The sequence below is a fragment of the Rhinopithecus bieti genome, unplaced genomic scaffold, assembly GCF_001698545.2.
Source record: "Rhinopithecus bieti isolate Rb0 unplaced genomic scaffold, ASM169854v2 scaffold_5273, whole genome shotgun sequence".
NCBI lineage: Eukaryota > Metazoa > Chordata > Mammalia > Primates > Cercopithecidae > Rhinopithecus > Rhinopithecus bieti.
In genome coordinates this window covers 3,443,212-3,469,723 of record NW_016805057.1, presented here as the reverse complement: position 1 = coordinate 3,469,723, position 26,512 = coordinate 3,443,212, and the positions used below count along the sequence as shown (strand labels likewise).

The following is a 26,512-nucleotide window of genomic DNA, read 5'->3' as shown; positions in this document are numbered from 1 at the left end:
CAGCAGCACATCAAAAAGCTTATCCACCATGATCAAGTGGGCTTCATCCCTGGGATGCAAGGCTGGTTCAACATACACAAAGCAATAAATGTAATCCAGCATATAAACAGAAGCAAAGACAAAAACCACACGATTATCTCAATAGACGTAGAAAAGGCGTTTAACAAAATTCAACAGCACTTCATGCTAAAAACTCTCAATAAATTACGTATCGATGGGATGTATCTCAAAATAATAAGAGCTATTTATGACAAACCCACAGCCAATATCATACTGAATGGGCAAAAACTGGAAGCATTCCCTTTGAAAATTGGCACAAGACAGGGATGCCCATGCCCGCTCTCACCACTCCTATTCAACATAGTGTTGGAAGTTCTGGCCAGGGCAAACAGGTAGGAGAAAGAAATAAAGGGTATTCAATTAGGAAAAGAGAAAGTCAAATTGCCCTTGTTTGCAGATGATATGATTATGTATTTAGAAAACTCCATCATCTCAGCCCAAAATCTCCTTAAGCTGATAAGCAACTTCAGCAAAGTCTCAGGATACAAACTCAATATGCAAAAATCACAAGCATTCCTATACACCAATAACAGACAAACAGAGAGCCAAATCATGAATGAACTCCCATTCACAATTGCTTCAAAAAGAATAAAATACCTAGGAATCCAACTTACAAGGGATGTGAAGGACCTCTTCAAGGGGAACTACAAACCACTGCTCACCAAAATAAAAGAGGACACAAACAAATGGAAGAACATTCCATGCTCATGGATAGGAAGAATCAATATCATGAAAATGGCCATACTGCCCAAGGTAATTTATAGATTCAATACCATCCCCAACAAGATACCAATGACTTTCTTCACAGAATTGGAAAAAACTACTTTAAAGTTCATATGGAACCAAAAAAGAGCCCACATTGCCAAGACAATCCTAAGCCACAAAAACAAAGCTGGAGGCATCATGCTACCTGACTTCAAACTATACTACAAGGCTACAGTAACCAAAACAGCATAGTACTGGTACCAAAATAGAGATATAGACCAATGGAACAGAAGAGAGCCCTCAGAAATAATACCACACATCTACAACCATCTGATCTTTGACAAACCTGAGAGAAACAAGAAATGGGGAAAGGATTCCCTATTTAATAAATGGTGCTGGGAAAACTGGCTAGCCATAGGTAGAAAGCTGAAACTGGATCTCTTTCTTACACCTTATACCAATTTAATTCAAGATGGATTAAAGACTTAAATGTCAGACCCAAAACTATAAAAGCCCTAGAAGAAAACCTAGGCAATACCACTCAGGACATAGGCATGGGCAAGGACTTCATGTCTAAAACACCGAAAGCAACAGCAACAAAAGCCAAAATTGAGAAATGGGATCTAATTAAACTAAAGAGCTTCTGTAGAGCAAAAAGAAACTACCATCAGAGTGAACAGGCAACCTACAGAATGGGAGAAAATTTTTGCAATCTACCCATCTGACAAAGAGCTGATATCCAGAATCTACAAAGAACTTAAATAAATTTATAAGAAAAAATGAAACAACCCCAACAAAAAGTAGGCAAAATATATGAACAGACACTTCTCAAAAGAAGACATTTATGCAGCCAAAGACACATGAAAAAAATGCTCATCATCACCGGCCATCAGAGAAATGCAAATCAAAACCACAATGAGATACCATCTCACAGCAGTTAGAATGGCAATCATTAAAAAATCAGGAAACAACAGGTGCTGGCGAGGATGTGGAGAAATAGGAACACTTTTACACAGTTAGTGGGACTGTAAACTAGTTCAACCATTGTGGAAGACAGTGTGGTGATTCCTCAAGGATCTAGAACTAGAAATACCATTTGACCCAGCCATCCCATTACTGGGTATATACACAAAGGATTATAAATCAGGGTGCTATAAAGACACATGCACATGTATGTTTATTGCAGCACTATTCACAATAGCAAAGACTTGGAACTAACCCAAATGTCCATCAGTGATAGACTGGATTAAGAAAATGTGGCACATATACACCATGGAATACTATGCAGCCATAAAAAAGGATGAGTTCATGTCCTTTGTAGGGACGTGGATGAAACCATCATTCTGAGCAAACTATCGCAAGGACAGAAAACCAAACACCGCATGTTCTCACTCACAGGTAGGAGTTGAACAACGAGAACACTTGGACACAGGGTGGGAAACACCACACACCAGTGCCTGTTGTGGGGTGGGGGTGGGGGGAGGGATAGCATTAGGAGCTATACCTAATGTAAATGACAAGTTAATGGGTGCAGTACACCAACATGGCATATGTATACATATGTAACAAACCTGCACATTGTGCACATGTACCCTAGAACTTAAAGTATAATAATGACAATAAAGAAAAAAGAATGTAATCACATCTTTCTTGAGACAAAACTTTCATAGAAGACAAAAATGGACACAGGCCTCTAGATAAAGGTATTGGCAGCGTGCCGATTAAAATACAGCATTCCCTTAACGCTCAATTTAAAATGAAACATAAAGCAACAGAGTATATTAAGCATAATGTTTCTAGGAAAATTATCAGATCTACATTAAAATATTAGCAAGAAGGTATGTTTCTATTTAATTACTTAATGTATTCCTGTAATACGACCAAAAGAGATACAGCTACCTCAATGGCTAGCATCAAAACGTAAATATGAACACATCTGCATGCATCTCTCCCTTTTTATTTCATTCTGCCCCTCTGCTGCCAACTTAAAGAACAAGCCCTGTCCTACACTGCTCAGAAGTGGTTTAACAATTCCATGTCCAACATGCATCTTTTTTTTATCAGTTATAACCCAAAAAAAAAAAAAGTACAAATTGGCTAATTCACTAGCTCTACTTTTTTCACACATTGTTACCTCAGGACATCTATAAAGCTTAGATATTGCAAAATAATTAACTCGGTCCACAATAAACACAGGCACTTTACTAAAAATGCACATATAGACCTATGGTTATAATCCAAGACATTCTTCTATATATGGAGATACTAGCAAAAAGCCCTTTCTTTCACCCTCTTCCACCATTCTAGAGACTAAGTACAGAACGACATCTAGCTCCAAAAGGCAGGTTAACAAAGGTCACTCCCAGAAGACAGGACTTCCTAAAAACTAACAAAAGGACATTTGAAAAGGAATTATTTTACTACCTCTACTTTTAACAAACTTTTAGCATGAGGACTTGTTTATCCTTTGATACACACCAATGTTAATTAAAATGCACATGTAGAACAATGGTTAGATAATCTGAACGAATCTAACTCACAGCCTCTCTCAGCATACTTGCTCCTCCCCGCACCTGCCACCATCCAATGAACAGTCAGCACACTCTGCAAAACACCAAGCTGAATGACACTGTTCCCAAATGCAACCACTCCTGTGAAATAACAACAACAAAAAATACCTAATGGATATTACTTTTGTCTTCTACTTTGAACGTGTTGTGCCTTTTTAAACATCTCGAATGACTAGCTGTTTTAAATAGGACTTAAGTTTTCCACTGTAGAGACTAGATATGAAATAAGAACCCATTTGTCCAGTATGTACACAATACATAAAGTATAGCAAAGTTAAATGACATGTACATATCATGCAGGGCGACGGATTAGCTGAAATTTTCTAGTATGTACTAGCAAAGCAAAACACATTTTGCAACTTCTTCCCTCCCACCTCCCTCAACCCAACAAGTACTGAGAGTAGTATATACTGTTCACAGAGGTGGTTTAACAATTCCACTTCTGAAGATAGTATTTCCCAATTGTTTTTAAAAGCTATTTACAAAAAGCATTATTCTAGTAGTCCTACTTTTAAACATACCATGCACTTCTAAGTATACAGAAAGACTAGATATTTCATATAAGAATTATCCAATATGTACACGGCACTGTTGAATAAAATTGCACACACATAACAATGATTAGAATCTCAGGCATCCTCTAAATATGACCATTTGGGCCTTGAACCATTCCCTCCTTACTTCCTTCCCTCTGCCTTCAATGCAGTTGACAAGTAGAGGCCATGTATAATGTTTAGAGATGGTTGAACAAATTCATATCCAGAAGTGACTTATAGAAGACAAGCTTTCCTATGAATCTCAAAACAAAGTATATGGAATGTACTGGTTTTACCAGGTACTTTCTCATGCACTGGCACCTCTTTAGATGTTGCAAAATTAGGACTCATTTGTCCATTATATACCCTATACACATAGCAAAACTAAATGCACTAAACATACAGAAAATGGTGCTGAAAATATCCAAATATAAACACTAGCATTTTACCTTTTGCAATTCCTTCCTTCCCACCTGCCCTAAAACACTGTACAAGTATGGATAGTAGTATACTGCTCAGATATGATTTACCAATTCCACTTACAGAAGAAGATATTTCCTATCCATTGTAGCAAAATGTATTTAAAAGCAATGTTTTACTACTTCTACATTTAACATTTAACTGGCACTTCTAAACATCTAGATAGCCTAAATATTTTAGATAAGGGGTTAATTTGTCTACTACATATATAGTAGTCTTGAATAAATTGCACACATATAAGGATAGTTATAGTTTGAAAATGCTTTCAAACTATAAACATTCTGGACTAGAACTCTTTCCTCCCCCATCAACTCAATAATGCTCAAATTTTCCGAAGACAGTATTTCCTAGGAATCGTAAAACAAAATTTATACAATATATTAGTCTACAAACTCTACTTTTGTCATACGTAGGCAACCTCTTTAACATCTAGAAGGACTAGATGTTATAAATTAGGACTTGGTTGTACTTTATATCAGGGGTTCCGAAACCCCGGGCCAGATGGGTACTGGTCTGTGGCCTGTTAGGAAATGGGCCCACAGCAGCAGTGAGGGGGCAGTACCACCCGAGTGCCACCTCCTGTCAGAACAGCAGCGGTATTAGAATCTCATAGGAGCAAAAACCCTATTGTGAACTGCGCATGTGAAGGATCTGGGTTACATCTCCTTATGAGAATCCAAACGCATGCCTGATGATCTGAGGTGGAACAGTATCATCCCAAAACCATCCCCCTTGCCCCATTCATGGAAAAATTGCCTTCCACAAAGCCAGTTCACTGGGCCAAAAAGGTTGGGGACCACTGCTTTATACACAGTATAAACACAGACAAGTAAAACAACACTCACAGACATAAGGGACAATGGTTACTCTTGCCTCACTATGGGCACATGGGCACAGAGCTCTTTCCACCTCCACCTCCTCCCTCCTCCCCTGAAACACAATGTTGTATTACTGAAGAGGCGGTTTGGCCAGTCCCCACTAAAACATTTCGTATGAATATCAACAAAAGATATTCACAAAATGTGTTATTTTACTACCTGCACTTTTAACACATATCAGGCACTTCAGAACATCTAGAAGAAAACCCAAACATTTCCAAAATAAAGTTTAAAAATGTACTTAATATTGCCAACCATGTATACAGTAGTGAGGAATAAAATATACACACAAAGCAATGGTTAAAATATGAAAATGTCTCCTAAATATGACCATTCTGGCACGGAGCCTTCTCCTCCTCCTTCTCAGGTCTTCCACCCCAAGTCCTCTTACCCACTGAACAAATGTGGACATGTCATCCCAATGTCACTTGCAGAGGTGGTCTCACAAATCCATTTCAAAAAGTCATTCCAGAAGACATTTTCTATGATTTTTTTAAGAAGTGAGCATTTGCAAGATGTGTGATTTATGACTCTTTTATCATAATTTAGCAAAACCTCTTTACATCTAGAAGGGCTAGATGTAGCAAGTGTTCTTTTAAAAGTTTGGGGAGGTCAGTTGAGAGCAGTTTTTCCTATTACATACACAGGTCTTCTACACACGGCCAGTACATCTTTCCAAAGACCAGTGGGCCCTTCCACTGGCCCAAATGTGGCTTATCATCCTACCGTTTCTCTTCTGATATGAAGGTATGGTAGATAGGAGATCAACCCCACCTGGTGGATTCTAGCAGTTTCATCGGTCAGGGCTCTGCTCACCTTCTGGACCACTAAGGCCTTGCTTGGTCTTTTGTCATCAAGAATGAGGCAGGCCTCACCCAACTGGGACAGAGTGGTCACCCCAGGCCTCGGTCCTGCAGGGTTCTAGGCCTACAGAGGTGGCAGAGTCAGGTCCATCTGCAGACCTGCCTTCCAGGCCTTACCCCACAGCGCTCTCCAAGGTGTTCCCACAGCTGCCAGGCTTCCCACCCTACACACCAGCACCACCCAAAGGGGCTGCATCCTGAAGGCTTCGTCTAGGCCAGGCAGGGTTAGACCAGGAGGCCCAGCAGCCAGCTGGGTCTGGGCTGACCAGAGGCGGCTGCCTGAAGGTCAAAGAGGTGGAGTGGAGAGAGGGGTCCTCCTCCGCATCAAGGCCTGGGCCCTGCTGGTGCACAGCCATGGCAAGGGCTCCAGGTGCCTGCAGGGCAGAGGTTCGCTTGTCCTTGGACCTCAGCTTTCCTGGGAGGGCCATGGGGGAAGTGGCCATGCTCCGATTCTCACCAAGCTCTCTGCAGGAACTCCAGAGTGGCTTTTTTTTTTTTTTTTTTTTTTCGGCGAGACAAGGTCTCGCTCTGTTGTTCAGGCTGGAGTGCAATGGCATGATCATAGCTCACTGTAACCTCAAATTCATGGCCTCAAGCGATCCTCCCACCTCAGCTTCCCAAGAAGATGGGACTACAGGCATGCACCACCACCCCCAGCAAATTTTTGTGTTTTTTGTAGAGATGAGGTCTCCCTACGTTGCCCAAGCTGGTCTCGAACTCCTGACCTCAGGTAATCCACCCATGTTGGCCTTCCAAAGTGTTGGGATTACAGGCATGAGCCATAGCACTCAGCCTCATAGCAGCTTCTTATTACTTTATTTGATTAAAAGAACAAAGCACTTTGTAGTTTAAAACCATATGAATATATAATCTGTTACATTTAATGTGTAAACAAAAATAAAATCCCAAGCGCCCCCAACAGACTGACTGGATCCCCGTGTAGCCAAGTGAATTCCAGAAAGAAAAACTAAAAGAGAAACTAAATTGCAAATTCTAAATGCTCCCTCCCTTTTGGAGTTTAGGCACAACTAACCAGTACATTAAAATAGACATCAGAGACTGCCCTAACAGACTCGTTGTGGCAATAAGATACCAAATTCCAGCCTGACTCTGGTACAGCATCACATGACAGATAGCAGACTCTGAAGGAAATAAAAATACCCCAAAATATATTTCTTTGACATATTTTGAAATGGCCCTGTAAAGCTGTCTTTTGTGGGGTAAATTTGCATCTATAGGGACACTCTTACCCCTTCCAGGTCTTTCCCAGATCAAGGAGAGATAAGTGAGAATCTGATATTTTAAGGGTTGAAAAGAGAGGCTTTGAGCCAGGCACATGGCTCACGCCTGTAATCCCAGCACTTTGGGCGGCTGAGGCAGGTGGATCACAAGAGGTCAGGAGTTCAAGACCAGTCTGGCCAATATGGTGAAACCCCATCTCTACTAAAATACAAAACATTAGCTGGGCATTGTAGTACATGCCTATAGCCCCAGCTACTTGGGAGGCTGAGGTGGGAGAAATCACCTAAACCCAGGAGGCAGAAGTTGCAGTGAGCTGAGATTGAGCCACTGCACTCCAGCCTGGGCAACAGAATAAGACTNACAGCATCACATGACAGATAGCAGACTCTGAAGGAAATAAAAATACCCCAAAATATATTTCTTTGACATATTTTGAAATGGCCCTGTAAAGCTGTCTTTTGTGGGGTAAATTTGCATCTATAGGGACACTCTTACCCCTTCCAGGTCTTTCCCAGATCAAGGAGAGATAAGTGAGAATCTGATATTTTTAAGGGTTGAAAAGAGAGGCTTTGAGCCAGGCACATGGCTCACGCCTGTAATCCCAGCACTTTGGGCGGCTGAGGCAGGTGGATCACAAGAGGTCAGGAGTTCAAGACCAGTCTGGCCAATATGGTGAAACCCCATCTCTACTAAAAATACAAAACATTAGCTGGGCATTGTAGTACATGCCTATAGCCCCAGCTACTTGGGAGGCTGAGGTGGGAGAAATCACCTAAACCCAGGAGGCAGAAGTTGCAGTGAGCTGAGATTGAGCCACTGCACTCCAGCCTGGGCAACAGAATAAGACTCCATCTCAAAAAAAAAAAAAAAAAAAAAGAAGAGAGAGACCTTTCTTTTTTGGTCATCAAGTGGTTATTAGACATGAATTTTAAATTGTTAATGTTTAAAATGTAGCCAATTCTTATATCTCTAGAAAATTCTTAAAAGAACACTTTTTCCTAATACTCACATACAAAATGCATCTGTCCTGCTTCACTCACTTTCCTACCCTAGCTGGTTAAATAGACTCAAAATTTAAACCTGTCTTAACACTCATCCAAAAAAACACAATTGGAAAGATGACTACACCCCACCACCACCAACAACAAATTACCAATTAAAATTTAAAATGTTGAGATTTATTTTACCCAATGTTTTAAAGAATCTAAATCATAAAATCCTATGATTTTTTTTAAGAAAGGCTTATCAACTGTTACTTCACATCTTCTATCTAATAGAAAAGTCCACCCAAAGGTATCACACATGAATTTTATAAGTAGTAAATAATTACAGAGACTAAAATAACCTTGAAACTTAGACCAAGGCTAACTGCCGATTTCTACCCTGTTTTCAGGCTCAAGAATCCTAAAACTAATTCTAAATTGTGAAATTGGAGTCTGTCCCCAGCCAGAGTAGCAGACTTAATGCACCATTAATCTGTTCTGCTCTCAGCCGCTCATTGAAACAGTCACAGTCATTTGATTTTTAGGGAAAAGACAGTACTGCAAAAGTACATTCCAGAGGTCTTTCCATAAAAACCATCCTGTGTGCTCCATCTGCATGTGCAATCTGCTTGTGTATTTTCAGCCAGCTTGCACGGGCAGATTAATGCGTACAATTAGAAAGCAACCTCACAGGCATTCGATAAACTGCCTTCATTATTACACTCAGGAGAGTCCCTTTGGATGTCAATAAAAGCCTAGTTTTCTGCCTGTTAGCTAAATAATTGACAACACTAAAAATAATCAGAAGCAAATGAACGAAGTCAAGAACAAGGTGTTAAGAAAGAGCACATTAAGATTCTCATGGTGGTGCCCCAGGTTGCTATCATGAGCTTTTTCTCCAGCAACTTGGATTTACAATCCGCTCAAGTCCATGGTTGCCCTCTCTACAGAAAACAATACCATTTCTGGTCTGCTGTGCGAATCACACATTGCAGCATGGTGAAGCTAGCAAAGTACTGACTGGTTTGAAAGAATTTCTTATGTACGTTTCTATTTTGTGTTCCTTCGTTTGACAGTTTCAGGAGAAACTAATTTGGGAGGTGGGGTAGGCAGTCTGGTTGGTCTGGCAAAACCTTTGTGATGTTAAAATCCAAAGAGCTGGCTGGACGCGTGGTGGCTCACACTTGTAATCCCAGCTCTTTGGGAGGCCAAGGCAAGTGGATCACTGTAGGTCAGGAGTTTGAGACTACCCTGGCCAACGTGGTGAAACCCCGTCTCTACTAAAATACAAAATTCACCAGGTGTGGTGGCATGTGCCTGTAATCCCAGCTACTTGGGAGGCTAAGGCAGGAGAATCGCTTGAATCCGGGAGGCGGAGGTTGCCGTGAGCCGAGATTGAGCCATTGCACTCCAGGCCGAGCAACAGAGCAAGACTCTGTCTCAAAAAANTCTGCTGTGCGAATCACACATTGCAGCATGGTGAAGCTAGCAAAGTACTGACTGGTTTGAAAGAATTTCTTATGTACGTTTCTATTTTGTGTTCCTTCGTTTGACAGTTTCAGGAGAAACTAATTTGGGAGGTGGGGGTAGGCAGTCTGGTTGGTCTGGCAAAACCTTTGTGATGTTAAAAATCCAAAGAGCTGGCTGGACGCGTGGTGGCTCACACTTGTAATCCCAGCTCTTTGGGAGGCCAAGGCAAGTGGATCACTGTAGGTCAGGAGTTTGAGACTACCCTGGCCAACGTGGTGAAACCCCGTCTCTACTAAAAATACAAAAATTCACCAGGTGTGGTGGCATGTGCCTGTAATCCCAGCTACTTGGGAGGCTAAGGCAGGAGAATCGCTTGAATCCGGGAGGCGGAGGTTGCCGTGAGCCGAGATTGAGCCATTGCACTCCAGGCCGAGCAACAGAGCAAGACTCTGTCTCAAAAAAAAAAAAAAAAAAAAATCCAAAGAACTTTCCTAGACTTTCTTTTCCACCATAAACTGATTCTAAGAAGGTATGACAAAGACTTGTCATATAGAGGATCCATCTTTTCTAAATCTCTTTTATATTTCTAACTATACAATTGCTGCTTATTTCATGAGCTATTGGTCTTTTAATTTCAAAAGTAATTCAAAACACAATACTCTTTCAAAGAAGAACCTCACGCACATACCTCTTCCCGTGTTTCTCAATAGGCTTTAAAAATCAATTTGAGATCCTTCTCATTTTTAGCCAACCTCTCTTTTTCCTGGTTAACTGGGACTTTTACAACAAGCAGAAGAAAGAGCAAGAGCGAAATGTGCGTGTAATTGAATTCAGCTCCACTGATAGTAGGCCGGGTGGCTGAGGGCAAATTTTTTTTTTTCTTTACAGAAAAAGGGTGATTGATCTTCTGTATTTAGTTGTTTTACTAAGACTCAAGAAGCTAGAACTATAAAAGAAAGGAGGTTGGACGCACAACTTCTAAAGTTTTTTAAAACTTCAAGAATCTCTTATCCTTTACTTTGCCATATCTAGAACTCTCCAGAGAATGAACCCATTCAACTATGTAGTCCTGTGCCCAAGGCCCCTCACTGCTAAGTAGATCTTCCCTCTTCTGATGTAAAACTAGTATGCCATATGACAATGACATTTGTTCTCATTTGTGACTCTAGGCTACCAAAGTTGAGAGGTGAAGCCAGCTGAACTTCTGGGTCGGGTGGGGACTTGGAGAAATTTTCTGTCTTACAAGAGGATTATAAAATGCACCAATCAGCACTCTGTAGCTAGGACTGTAAAACACACCAATCAGCACTCTGTGGCTAGCTAGAGGTTTGTAAAATGCTCCAATCAGTGCTCTGTAAAAACACACCAATCAGTGCTCTGTGGCTAGCTAGAGGTTTGTAAAATGCACCAATCAGCACTCTGTAAAACGGACCAATCAGCAGGACATGGGCAGGGACAAATAAGGGAATAAAAACTGGCCACCCCAGCCAGCAGTGGCAACCTGCTTAGGTCCCCTTCCACACTGTGGAAGCTTTGTTCTTCTGCTCTCCACAATAAATCTTGCTGCTGCTCACTCTCTGGGTCTGTGCCACCTTTAAGAGCTGTAACACTCACCACAAAGGTCTGCGGCTTCATTTCTGAAGTGAGTGAGTCCAAGAACCCACCGGAAGGAACCAACTTCGGACACAAAGCCACCAGTCTAGCTCCTAATCTCTCTCAACTCTTCAGGCTGAGTCTCGAAATAAATGCTCATTCATTCTCTACCCATGAGAGGAGAGGCAATGATAAATTCACAGCCTTCATCTAGTGCCTCCCTCCCACCATATCTCTGCAAGACAGACAGTTTCTCCTGGTGCTTAGCTCCTTAGCTTCCCACTAGCTCCTCACTCAAACGCCTTCCTTAGAAGAAGAGTAGAGAGAGACAGGCTAAGGATTCTGTGATGAAAATTAGAGCGAGGCTCCTTTTAGCTAAGGAGGATGACATCACTTACCAACACTTTCATCCTACCCAATCCCATCTCCCATCTATTTTCTGGCCTGGGTAGCAGAAACACAGTATCTAACTTGCTAAGGACCAAGCGGAGGGTTGAGAAACTTCTCTTCCATTCCTGCCTCTGAATCTTAAAGCAAGAAAGGGCTGCTTATGATAGAGGCAGGATAATTTTAGTGGCATGAGAAATCAGAGGATACTGTGCTTAGAGAAGGAATATGTTGGAGGATGTCACAAATACGCTCACCCCGACATGTGAGTGCTCTTAAATTCTGCAAACAAGGAACAACAATGGAGCGAGGCAGGCAGTGAATATTTCATATGAAAGTGGAGCGCCCACTACTGGTTCTGGTGGGACCAGAAATTCATGTACAGCCTCCATAAAATAAAAGTTATATGAGCCTACTCAACAAGGGCCTCTGTAAGAAGGATCGTTTCAAGTGCCTGTAATAGGCACTTTTATGTCATTTACATATTTTATGTAATTCTTGCAAATGGCCTATAAGATAGATACGATCTCTATTTAAGAAAAAAACAAAACAAAACAAAACAAAACGCTGACATTCAAAGAATTTTAGTGGGAGCTAGTACTTTGAACCCAGATCTGCTTGGTTCTATTTCTACCACATTTAGAATTAACGTAGGGCCAGAAATAGGATTCTTTGGGTTTTTTTAATCAATGTGCAGGTAACCTGGCTACCAAGAGTTAGGACATGAGCTTACCCTTAAAGCCTACATAACAAAGTAGATTGTGTTATAAAGCACGTAGTAGTTGCCCTGTATCTATTAGCTGCTGTTGTTCACAAATCATACTGCAAATTACCTTGGTGTATGACCACCAGTGGAGAGTTTTGCCAATAACTACTAAATGATTTCTCAATTCTTGTCTAGAAAAAAATGCAGGTGTATAATAGCCTTCAGTCCATTAGATAAATCCCTGGTCAGTTTAGATTCTGCTTAGGCACTTCAGTGCAAACACCCTGTTCCTTATATTGGTATCCTGGAAGTCAACATAAGCAGAAGTACCTTGGATCACCAAAGGATCAAGTCTTCCAAGTTATTTATGATGGAGAATTTCTCAAATTTAGTGTTATTGACTACTAAAGGATACTGTGGTGAGTAGACATGACTCCCACCTTACTTACACGGTGACAGAGTTCAATTACATAATTAATATAACAGCCAATAACCCAATACCAGGTGTTTTGACAAGTTACCATCACCTGAATTTAAAACCTGTATGAACAATCTGCCTATAAAGGCACAAAGTTCTGGAAACATTAACTTACTATTGTTGATGTTCTCTAAATGCTTCTCTTCTAAGGTTTTCTTGAAGTCTTTTTTTCTCCTCCAGTTTATTGCTCTGAAATTGCAAATATCAAAACATAACTTATTAAAGATGCTTTAAGCAGAGCCATGATACTAAAGTTACCCAAGGTCGAAAATCCTAAGGTTCAAGTGGCCTTGATAGTCTAATACAGTATCCTGCCAGAGGCTCCAAGATGGTATTCCCTGTCAGACCCACCGGCACTGGACTGAAAGCCAGGAGCTCCAAGTTCTTTCCATAGCTCCCCTCTCCCAACTTGATTGGTATAATCACAGAACCAGTATTTTGCGTTTTTATTCTTTAGTTCAAATGATAGCAACATTTATATTTTAAGCAGTGCTTTCAAAATGTTTTAATGAAAACATGAAATTTCCATACCAAGTATGTTAAATTAAAATTATAATAAATGGTTAAATAGCTCATACAAAATTTATATATACACTCAAATTCTACTAAAGTATTCAGGAAAAGATTTTCAATAAGACAACCCAACTCCCTTCTGACTTAGAATCAGATATTTAAAGCTGTTGAAGGACTGAACAGCACATGTCATAAAAGAAGCCATCCACTTGAATATAGTTTTTTTTTTTTTAATTAGCTGTTTGGAGAGCCTGGAGACAAAGGGCTACATATTTGATATTTCTGTCACCATGGCTCTGGCATATTTTAATCCAATTTAAATAACCCAGGAACGTTTGCTTTTTGCTCACCATGACACACTGTCATTTTTTAACTTGCTATGACCTATGAAAAACAAGTAAAATTCCTAGACAACAAATTTAATGGGGAGTTGAAACACATTCTACTATCCAGGAGGATCATGAAGTTTTAAATGAATCCAAGAGAGACAGTAAGCAGCTGGGTTTACTTTAATAAAAAATTGGATTTGCCCAGAAGAGGACCTGTGAAAGGAGAATAATGGAAATCATCACTTTCAAGCCCAAACATAAGTCTGGTTCCATCTTTCAAAGAGAGGAAAAAACTGCTTGTATTGTTCATTTCCATGAAAGTCTTCATTCACTTAAAACTAATTACTAGTCCCATTTTGAAAGGCAAAATGGATGATTTCAGTTTCAGAAAAAAACTAAAGGAAATTTACTACAGTCAAAGAGAATCAATTATAAGGGCAAGCAACTGGATTATTAATGAAACACAGAATTCTAGGAGGCAAACTAATGGAAAATTATAAAACCAAATAAACATGATTCTAGTCTAGGAAAAAGTCCTGACTCATGGGCACAAAAGTGTTCCATTGTGATGAGTTCCCTGCCCTCCAGGGTGGGGACTGGGGGGATTGTGGTGGATCTCAAAGAGTGAAAGACAGCAAACAAGCAGTAAGTGTTGATTAAACCAGTATTCAGAAAGCTACTCAGAGAACAGTGAGAAAGCCACAAAAACAGCTAGAGACAAAAGGCTGGATTCCTTCAGCGAGGTCAGAAGTTAAGACCACTGGTTTTAACCTTTTCACTAATAGATTCCAACTCACAAACAGTCACATAGTAGCTAAATTTTATCCAACAAAAGTCTACTTATGGCAGGGCACAGTGCCTCATGCCTATAATCCCAGCAATTTGGGAGGCCAAGGTGGGCAGATCACGTGAGGTCAGGAGTTTGAGACCAGTCTGGCCAACATGGTGAAACCTCATCTCTGCTAAAAATATAAAAATTAGCCAGTCGTAGTGGCAGGCACCCGTAATCCAAGCTACTCAGGAGGCTGAGGTAGGAGAATCGCTTGAACCGGGGAGACGGAGGTTGCAGTGAGCCAAGATCACGCCATTGCACTCCAGCCTAGGCAACAAGAGCAAAACTTCATCTTAAAAAACAAAAAACAAAAAAGGTCGGGCATGGTGGCTCACGCCTGTAATCCCAGCACTTTGGGAGGCCGAGGCGGGCGGATCATGAGGTCAGGAGATCGAGACCATCCTGGCTAACACGGTGAAACCCCGTCTCTAGTAAAAATACAAAAAACTAGCCGGGTGTGGTGGTGGGCGCCTGTAGTCCCAGCTACTCAGGAGGTGCCTGTAGTCCCAGCTACTCAGGAGGCTGAGGCAGGAGAATGGCATGAACCCAGGTGGCGGAGCTTGCAGTGAGCCGAGACAGTGCCACTGCACTCCAGTCTGGGTGACAGAGCAAGAGTCCATCTCAAAAAAAAAAAAAAAAAGGTGTGTTCACGCCTCAGAAGTTAATAGTTGATGGAGAAGTATTTTGGGGGGGAAAAAAGTAGTAGTAGTAGTATTTCTGGAGTAGTTGAAAAATTATATTCAATCCCTATTCATATCAAATGCCTGTTACATGCTTGGTACCATGTTAGATGCTGGGAATACAGCTACGAACAGAGCAGTGTCCATTCTGGAAAACGTTACAGCCTCGCTGGGGACACAGACGGGAAAGCAATGATGGCAGCGTTCTAAATATGTTAGGGGAGAGCAGTTTGCAAATAACATAGTAAGAATGTAGAAAAAGCACTTAAGTGGATTGTCAGGAAATGCTTTCAAAAGTTCCACAGTCACTCAATGGCTACTTAGTGTTAGACTCCATCCTGAGTACAAGAGCCAAGAAGTTGAATAACACTGGGAATACGGTTTCTAACTTCAGGTAAGCTGCATGTTATGAGGGTGCTTCCTTCTATGGAGAGTGGACTCACAGCTTTCTTCATATTCCCCAAAAAGCTGATGACTAAATAAAAGGATAAATACCATGGATCTAATGAGAGATAGAAACTCTAAATGCAACCCAATCTTAAGCAAGAGTGTTTCAGGAGGAGGAGAAGGTAGGAACAGGGTTACTACACTCCATTATATGGGTTGTTCAGGCCAGGGGGTCCCAGCAGGTGGCAGGGGGGTAGGAAAGGAAAGATAGAGCCACTGTTCACCTCACCAAGATTTGTACTGCAGCATGTGGCTGCTTTAGTACAGAGGAGGTATGTTTTTGTGTGTCTCACAAAGACACTATCTATCACAAGTCTGAGCACCCACAGAACTGACTGCCTGAATGGAGAATTGGTCTCTAATTTGCACAAAGGCAACCATGGGCTGGTAGTAACCCAGGATAGGAAAGGGGCGTTCCCAGAACTTACATTTTTAATGTACAAAGGCACAAGAGAATATGTCAGCTCAAGGAAACCCAAGAAACTCGTGGATAAATTGAACAATGTGTATGGAGAGAGGAGTAGAAGATAAGGTTGAGAAAGTAAGAAGGAATAATTATATAGGAACGTATGTGCTAAGTAAAGGAGTGTGGACTTAATGAAACCCAACAGTAAGCCATTATATTAAGCAGGAAAGGAAGTGGCTCACTCTTATAACAACATGGAGGTTAAACTGCAGCAAGGGCCACAGACACACGAGAACCCCTGGGGTGATTCTCACAGTAATCTAGGCCTTAAATTATGAGCCCCAAGTTAAGTCAGCAGGTATAGGGGAGAGAGAAGAAAGGACAGTCTTGAGAAAAACTTAAGGGACAGAAATAATAGGAAGTATGCCGATATGGATATGGGATGAGTAAGAAAAGGAGGAAGAGTCTAAGATTACTATCCTTTAAGAGCATCAGAATGAACTTATGAGTTCAATTTCGAATTTATTGGATTTGAGGTATACTTGTGAAATATTTAGGGAGAAATATCAAGCATGCGGTAAAATATATGGTTCTGGAATTTAGAAATATGGTCTGGCCTGAAGATATGGACTGCAGAAATCAGCACAAACAATAACTAAATCCTTAAATGTGGAATTTTTCACCTAAGGAGAGGGGGCCTAGGCCCAGCAGTATCAGAGGAAACCAAGGGATGGGATCCGGTAAGCATCAAGAGTGGAAAAACGAGAAGAAAAGGATCCCAGGGACGTTCAGGAGGGTGAAATTTGAAGGACAGAGTACTTATAATCATTAACATTAAACTTTAATTTTATTTATGTATTTATTTATTTGAGACAGAGTCTTGCTCTGTCATCCAGGCTACAGTGCAGTGGTGCCATCTGGGCTCACTGCAATCTCCGCCTCCCAGGTTCAAGTGATTCTTATGCCTCAGCCTCCTGAATAATTGGGATTACAGGTACGTACCACCACACCTGGCTAATATATGTGTTTTTGTAGAGATGGGGTCTCGCCATGTTTCCCAGGCTGGTCTTGAACTCCTGGGATCAAGTAATTGGCCTGCCTTGGCCTCCCAAAGTGCTGGGATTGCAGGCATGAGTCACTGCACCCAGTCTTAATATTTAGTTTTACACAAAGCAAAAATAAGTGAGGAATTTAAGAATCTTTCCTGGGTTCTTTTATTTCTTTCTTTTTAAGAGCTGGGGTTTCACCATGTTGCCCAGGCTGGTCTCAAAGTCCTGGGCTCAAGCAATCCTTCCTTCTTGGCCTCCCAGTGTCCTGGGATTACAGGCATGAACCACTCCACCCAGCTGGATTTTTCAATTAAGAACACCATTGGTGATCTTAGTTAGATTAGAACCAGAGAAGCATTAGAAAGAAAAGCCAAACTCAGCCTACCAACAAATGAGGAATCGGAGAAGGAAAGGAATCAGAGAAGGTAAATTCTCAAGCTAGCTGAGCCATGTATCCCCTGGGGAACTTTTTTTTTTTAAATAGAGATTCTTTGGTTCAGGTGATTGTTAGAGAGTCAGTCCAGAGAGTGACAGTTGGGAACCAAATGTGGTAGAGGAGTCTTTGAAGAAGTTTGAACCATAATGCTTGGGACAGAGGAGTTGAAAGCAGACCACAATACAGAAAATTTGTTTTTACTGTGAGAGATTTGAGTAAGATTAAATCCTAAGAAATAAAAACAAAAACAAAACAAACAACAAAACCAGAAAGTGAGAGGAGAAAGGAGCATAACCGATGAAGAAGCAAGGTCCCTAGGGAGATAGGAGGGACGATGACATGGTGAACACAGGTGGAAGAATCCACGGTACCAATGAAGAAAGGGACCTTCTGATGCCTCCTGAGATAGGATGGGGGTATGTGCAGCAAAGGGAGAGTAAGAAAAGAGAAAAATAAAGATACCTAAGGCCAGTGACCTTTATTTCCTATGAAGTAAGAGACAAGGTCACATGCTGCAAATGAAAGAAGAGTATAAGAAGAATATAGGCCGGGCGCGGTGGCTCAGGCCGGGCGCGGTGGCTCAAGCCTGTAATCCCAGCACTTTGGGAGGCCGAGACGGGCGGATCACGAGGTCAGGAGATCGAGACCATCCTGGCTAACATGGTGAAACCCTGTCTCTACTAAAAATACAAAAAAAAAAACTAGCCGGGCGACGTGGCGGGCACCTACAGTCCCAGCTACTCAGGAGGCTGAGGCAGGAGAATGGCGTGAACTCGGGAGGCGGAGCTTGCAGTGAGCTGAGATCCGGCCACTGCACTCCAGCCTGGGTGGCAGAGCCAAACTCCGTCTCAAAAAAAAAAAAAAAAAAAAGAAGAAGAATATAAAGCCAGCAAGAATCTTGGTAATTGGGGTTGGTCCCCAGTTACAATGCAAAGAAAAAAAGATGCTGGGCATTGGGCATTGTGAAAGACCCAGCTGAGATGAAATCTCAGAAATGCGGTGTGGCAAAAGAAAAAACAAAAGTCACATACGTTTTTCTCTCCAGCAAACTCATTCATGTGGGTTTAGTAGAAATGAAATAATTGAACCCATCCAATTCATGCATAAAAATAATAATACTCTCTGTGCCTCCCTTCCAAGAGGCTGATATAATAGATTCCAATGAGATAGTGTTAAAGCACTTCTTTACATTTATAATTAGGTTAGGGAACCTTTACTGAGTGCTCACCAAGTGCTAGGTATCGTACTAAGATTTGCACATATTACATCCTCTAGTCCTGCCAGTCTCATTATTACATTATTATACCCACTTTACAAATAAGGTAAGTGAAGCACAGAGAAGCTATCAGCCTACACTCTTAGTACCACATCTTTATTTCAGAGATATCAACATTACAACATTATGGAGTTAATTAGTGAGATCCTATTACATTTCAATGACCAAAGGTTTAATGCCTCCACCAATTCATCTACAAAGAAATGCATGATGTAGGAACCACATTTCTTGGAAACACTGATGTTCCCTGAAAGTTTTCAGAAATGGAAATGTTTCCCAGTTTATATAAACAACATTGAAATAATTTCCTCAATGTTGAGTTTACCCCTAAAATTGTTCTTAAAATGGTAGCCCTTACTACTTGCTTCCTAGAAATAAGAAAGCAACAAGTGTAATTCCTTAACATGTACCTGTATGCATCTCTGCATCTAATATGCAGAACTTATTTTCTACCAGTTAGTTCCTACTTCACCATATAGCATTAAAACTAACTGTGCTTCTCAGTGTCTGCATAAAACACCGTGACTTCCAGTGCTTCAAATGACTTTGGCAGCCATAGCTTACTGGAAAGAGCAAGGAAAGGTGTTGCAAGTCACTCAGATCATTAGCTGGTTTCCTGAATTCTCTGAGGTTATGATACCAAGAGGTTGGCGAATCAAATGAAGTACAGTTGGGCCTCCTTATCTATGAGTTCCATATCTGCTGACTCAACCAACTTCAGATGGAAAATATTCAGGGGACGAGTATTAGATGGTTGCATCTATACTGAACATGTAACACTATTTTCTTGTGATTATTCCCTAAACAATACAGTATAACAACTATTTACACAGCATTTATATCATATTAGGTATTATAAATAATCTAGAGATGATTTAAAGTATACAGAAGAATGTACATAGGCTATTATAAATACTACTCCATTTTATATAGGATTTTGGTATCCATTGTGTTAGGGGGGTGGGGGAGGCAGCAACCAATCTCCCATATCTAAAGGGTGGCTGTATTTGGAAACTATATAATACTGCATATTATCTCAAACATATGTAGATCAAAAGCAGAATAAGATGAACCTAGGAAATAGAGTCTTCAGAATGGAGTTAGAAGATTTTCATATTTCAGGTTTGTGGGTATCATGAAAGTATGGGAAAATAAAATTATTATTTATCATGTGATTATGGGGGGAAAATGTGATTTACTCCCATAGCACTAAATATGGGTAAAATGCTTGCTGTGGGAAGTTAGGAAAATCTGTCTATTTATGCTGAAAGAACTAGTGGCAAAACACTTGCATCTGGTAGACTGCTTTTTTACTCTAATGCTCTAATGTCTTAGAGACATTGTCTCTGCTTTATAGATTTCTTGGAAAAGAAATCGATGCATCATTATAAAACCACATAAGTAGTATTAGTTTCCTATTTCTGCTGTAATAAATTATCACAAAGTTAACAGCTTAAAACAATATAAATTTGTTATCTTACAACTCTGGAGGTCAGAAGTACAAAATGGGTCTCAACGGGCTAAAATCAAGGTGCCAGAAAGGCTGTGTTCCTTCTGGGGGCTCAAAGGAAAATAATCAGTTTCCTGGTCTTTTCCAGCTGCTAGAGTCTACCCACATTCCTGGGCTAATGGCCCCTTCCTGCATCTTCAAAGCCAGCGGTGGTGGGCTGAATCTTTCTCCTGGTATCATCTCTTCTTTCTCTATCTCCCTCTTCCAATTTTAAGGACCCCTGTGATTATATTGGGCACCTGGATATTGCAGGATACACTCGCTATTTTAAAGTCGGTTGATTAGCAACCCTAATTCCACCTGTGAACTTAATCGCCTTACCCATGTAAGGAAACATATTCCTAGGTTCCAGGGATAGAACGTGGACATCTTGGGGTGGAGCATTATTCTGCCAACTACATGAATTATAATCTATTTTTAAATCAATAAATATCAAACACACAATAGGCCAGCTATTTCCCCAAATCTTTGCTCTCCCTAGCCCTCTGAGACTTGGCTTTAGAATGTGGATGGTAGAGGAGGGTAAGAAAATACCTTTTTCATTTAGTGCTAAGCAGTGGTGTGCTGGTCAACATTTAATCAGGTCTAGCAGGTAGGAGGAGGAGGGGAAATTAATCTGTAGCATTTACTGATTTCCACATCGTAAATATTTTCCACCACAGTCGGTTTTAAGCTGACAATGATGAAGCCAAGTAGCTCAAAAAATCCTGAAAATGTCACAATTCTCACAGTACAAGCCAGTACAAGGAAGCTACAGCACATCACTTGAAGTATATATACTGTAACAGACTCTAGTCTAGGGAATGCAAGTTACATTCCTGAACTGAACACAACTGAAGTATACCAGTGCTGTCTCCAAATTTCTCCTTTTACCCATAGGATTAACTCTTCATGGGCCCGCCTGACATGACTGAATACTAAGGAGCTGGTTGACTTTCACACCTTTCTGACTGTGAAGGATTAAAGAACATGCACAAATGCCGGCAAGGAATCCAGTCTACTCTTCCCTCACTAAATGCTGCACACAGAGATGATGACCAATCAGAATGAGACCCAATGTCCCCTGACTTCTTTTGGGAGAGAAGGAAATGAAGGACAGAAGGGGACCAGCGGCCAGTGGGGGGAAAGTCAGAGACAAAGCTAGGGGCTCTTGGGCGACAGTAGGCTGCTTGGATTCTACTTGGCTCAGAGTTTTCTGGACAGCAGCCATTTGCCTAGGGAGGAGGGCAGTGTGTTTGCAGGCTGATGTCCATGTGTGTGTTTGCTGTGCATTTTAAAAAATAAGTGCTCCATAAGCACAGCCATTATCACTTCCCTCAGCCATTTCTACACTGGCAATGTTCTACCTGTTCACCTTTGTTCTACCTGAAATACAGACTATGCTCCATAAAGGGCGTACCCCCTCTAAAATCACAAGATGTTTCTAGATGGCTAATGTCCACTTATCTTATCTGACACAAACTACTAACTAGGCTCACATTTAACATGAAAAGCTACAGATTTATCTACAGCCGGGAAGGCTGGGATCATGGTGGCAGTGCAGGCCAATCAGCCAGAGAAATCACACCTGTGGAAGAACAAGGATGGGTCACTCCTTCTTTTGCAAGGTCGTTTAAATTAATGCTCCTTGAGCTTTTATGTGCACAAGAATTACCTGTGGAGCTTGTTAAAATGCAGATTCTGATTCAGTAGGTCTGAGGTAGGGCTAAAGATTCTGCTCTTTTAACAAACTCCCAGGTGATGCCAATGTTGCTTGTTCAAGGGCCATATTTTCGAGGGGAAGGGTCTACAGATCAACTCTCTCTCCCCATCTCTCACATCCTGGCAAATTTATGCCAATAGAATTACAGTTATCATGTTAGGAAAGGGAAAGAAAAAACACCACTTTTAGACAATGTTAAAACAGTTTAGGCCAGGCATGGTGGCTCATTCCTGTAATCCCAGCACTTTGGGAGGCCAAAGCAGGTGGATCCCTTGAGCCCAAGAGTTCGAGACCAGCCTTGGCAACACGGTGAAACCCTGTCTCTACAAAACACACACACACACACACACACACAAAATAGCTACAGTGGTATTAACCTGTAGTCCCAGCTACTCAGGAGGCTGAGGTGGGAGGATTGCCTGACCCCAGGACACTGAGGCTACAGTGAGCTGTGATCACACCACTGCACTCCAGCCTAGGCAACAGAGTGAGACCCCATCTCAAAAAAAGAAAGAAAGAAAACAGTTTCAACCACACACATTTATGAATAGTGTACACTATTAACCCATGAAGAAATTAGCTGTAAATGACCCACATGCCAGCCAGTTATGGGTATTAAATGACAACTAATAAATGACCTTTAGGACACGAGGTTGCAATGCAATAATTATTAAGGGTCTGTAAGCCTCTTCACCCTGTTCCTGGTGATGACTTAATGACTGTCTTTGTTCTACCTGAAATACAGACTATGCTCCATAAAGGGAGTACCCCCTCTAAAATCACAAGACCTAAGCATGAATCTTCCTTTGAAGGATAAAATGGAAGGGAAAAAATTGGATGAGGAAAAGAAGGGTGGGGAATAGAAACAGAGAGAGAGAAAAGATGGGTAAATTTTAAAGTTACTGTAATGAAAATCTTCTATAATGAAACTATAATTGTTGATCAGCAAATGTGAACTAATCCTCCTCCTCCTCACCTTCTCTCTCTGAATTGCCTTCATTTTTTGGAGTTCAGCTTCTTCAGCTTCCTTCTTGATTCTTACAGATTCTTCTCTTTTTAGCTAAATTGTATTAAAATTACAGAGAACGAAAACAGTTACCATTTTTCAGTCTGAACTCTGGAACACAAAATTATGATGAAAGGCAAATTACAGTATTGTTTGTGCTATACCTCACCATGATTATAGGTTACTTCAAGCTACTTAGATCACAGAGAATGGCCAGGCTACATCTTCTGCCCGTGAATTTCTTTGTGTTTCTTCCTTGGTCTGTCTCTTTTTCAATGTCTCTGTCTTTATCTACCTGTCTCTCTCCCTCTGTCTGTGTGTGTGTGTGTGTGTGTGTGTATTCGGGAGGGAAAAGGGAAAATAATTTTTCCTGATTACAAAACTCAGTGTTCATTGTAAAAATCGCTGGGAATCTTAAATCTTTTTTATACTACTTCCATGACTGGCATTCAGTAAACAAATCCACATTCTTAGAACCAAAACATTCCAAACACAGTAGACTTTAAACTATAGTTAAACATAGTTAACTTAAACGAGAAAAATAATTCCCTTAATAGAGGGTCTTACTGAGTGACAAAGGGCTTGGGTAAGAATTGAATGTATCCATCTCTTCACTTCTCACTTCGTGATAGCTTTGACTTTGAAAGCTGCTGTTTGCAGTGGGTTGGAAGGTTTTACGCTTTTGGTAAAGTTATCGTGTTATTTCACGGTTACTTGAAAGAGCTGGTACTCACATTCCTTACCAAAATTAAACTAAAAGAGATGAATTCTGACCTTTTGCTGGTATTTAGATTGCATCAGCTGGAGTTGTTGTTTCTGTCTGACTTCAGTTTCTGACTGGCTTCCACCTTAGGAAAAAAAAATCCACAAAGGTGAAACATAAATATTAAGCTGAAATGTCAGCCATCGAGGACTAATTAATACATAATAAATCTGTAACATGAGTTTCCTTAACATTCTCATGCTCTTGGAAATAAGAACATAACCAGTTTTCCTAATAAGACCTTAAAGAAGAAGAATCACTGAGAAGAGAGAACTGGACAGAAAGAGGAGGCCATAGTTTTAAAACAAAAGAGCACTTTACTAAGGTTTTCCAATCATGTAGGTATTAAAGTTTTCACTTGGATTGAAACCATACCTAAAGGTCTGTGCTAAATAGAAGAAATAGTGCCTGTCTTGGAAATTGTAGAATATTCTTCCTGCTTGAATATGACCATGCCTGAACCTACTAAAGACGGTGATCAAAGGTGCTTCTATTGCTTTTCTTCTTGTAACTCTATTGCTTTATGTTCAAGCAGCAAGGCTCAGGAAGCTCTCAGAGGTCTTGCCACTAGACAAGTATGTAGTCTTTATAACCCAGTTTCTAAAAATACAATGGGAATATTCTACTTAGTAACTGATCATCAATCCATACTATTTATTGTTCTTTCCTTATATAGTCAAAATAAAAATGTGGATGTGAGATGATTTACTTGCTCTCTCTTAAACCTAAAAGAATTTGAGGCAGCTTGACAATCATCTAAGAATTGCTGTTTAGGGAATCCTCAGTGTTTATGCAAGCTTGGTGTACGTATTATAAAGATTCCTTTGAAATAATTCTCTGGTGCTTTGGTCACTAAAAGTGTCAGCTCTCTGAAAGATTCACTCTCACAGAAGATGCATTAAAACAACTTGTGTTCACTATAGATCTTATCATTGAACTGAGAAAGATGCCATAGGGACTTTTCTTCTGAGATCCAAAAGATAGGCCTGTTTGGTGTTGGCCCTTTGACTGCTATTGTGGGGAACGGGGGACAGTGAGGAATGTTGACGCTTTTCTCTAATGTTACAGCAACTTTTAGTATCTCCTGCAACCATTCCAATATTGTAAGGGGTAGAGAAGTAAAGGAGGAGTTGAAAATTCGAAGAAATGGAGAAAGTCAGATGTTTAAGTATTTACAAGTTTTGTTCAAAACTCAAAGTTTAATACATTCTAGAATTTTCTTTTCTACCCCCAAGCCTCTCCCACACACACATACCTGATTATCCCTAGATAATGCATATAACAGGAAGTCAAAATGAGAATCCTGCTCATTTTCTGCTAAGACTTCAAGACAATAGATGCCAAGCACTTCAAATTCCAAAGTAAGGTAATGCCCCCTCAAAGCAGGATCTGCAAGGAGGTAACTGAAACCTACCTTGGGGAACCTTAACTAACTTCACCCTATAAAAGAGGTTGGTCAGGCCAAAGGGAAGCAGAAATCTGAGGAAAGATGTCATTCTGCCTCTCTTCTGTGTTTTGAGGAAGGAGAAATCTTCACATCAGATGAGCAGGAGAGGTTTAATGAAAATCAGCTGGAGACCTCAATCTGCATTTTTAAGAGTCTGAGGGTCCTAGTGGATTCATGCCTAGAACAGTTAGAGCCTAAAGGTATAAAAGGCTGTTGTCAGTTGGCCACTGAGATGAGTCCTCAAGAAGAGGTAGCTACATTATACATGGCCCGTATTCACAGTTGATGAAAAGAAAGAATGCACAAGTATTTCCTGTACTTTTAATATTATTCTCATGAAAGAGAATGCCAACATAAAGCCATATAAAGGGACTTGCCTATGAGGGCCATGTCAAGAACAATGGCCAACATTGGTAATTGGTAGACTCTAAAAGGAGTCTTGGTAGACTCTAAAAGGAGTCTACCAAGAGCCAACAGTGAGGCCAAGCCCTGCTGACAGGAAAGGAAATCATATCAGGGAAATCCAGGTGGGAGATGGGTGGCAGAGAGTGGAGGATGCTGAAAAACTCAAAGAATCCCAAGAAGGAGAATGAGCAGTCAGCGTAAACCTAGGCTCAAAGAAACCAGGATCACTGCACTATGAACTCCGACCTCTCTTATCTCCACTTCCCCCTTCAACCCTAGAAAGGTCAGAATCTGGGAACAGAGCAGTGAATAGAGAAAAGTCCAGCCACACTCTGTTCCACTTGCTAGATTCCTACCTGAAACAGGCCTGGGTTAGAGCAGGGCAGCAGCTCTCATCTCCATTAGTAACAGAATTTTGATCAGTACCTAAGGCTGAACATTAATTACTGAAATGAGACTGTTCTGGGCCTAGAATTAGCTAGGTCACTCTACTGTTTGAGAAAGACCAAAAAGCTTTAATTTTTTACAGCATCCAAAAAGCCTGGGAAAGACTGGTCTCACATAGCCAATCTCAGGGGCCACGTTAGGAGATAGTAAAGCTGTTTTCTGATTGTATCCTTCGAGTCTTGCTCATATGCACAAAGGAGGCACTTGAGATTAGCCCGTTTCATGAAATACAGTGGGATGATGATAATATTACTATTACTTCCTCTCATTAAATAATTTCCAAATTAGATTTTACCTATGTTCTCATGTTCTT

At 40.8% G+C, this 26,512-nt stretch overlaps 1 protein-coding gene across 1 annotated transcript in view; it reads right to left on the bottom strand.

Annotated features, from left to right (window-relative positions):
- Positions 1 to 26,512, bottom strand: part of EPSTI1 (epithelial stromal interaction 1) — a 108,648-nt gene that overhangs the window by 58,670 nt on the left and 23,466 nt on the right. Inside the window, exons 4-6 of the mRNA XM_017871022.1 lie at positions 23,912 to 23,985; positions 23,108 to 23,191; positions 13,067 to 13,140 (exon numbers count right to left, since the gene is read on the bottom strand). Coding sequence (XP_017726511.1) covers positions 13,067 to 13,140; positions 23,108 to 23,191; positions 23,912 to 23,985 — 232 coding nt within the window. The remainder of the gene's footprint in view (positions 1 to 13,066; positions 13,141 to 23,107; positions 23,192 to 23,911; positions 23,986 to 26,512) is intronic.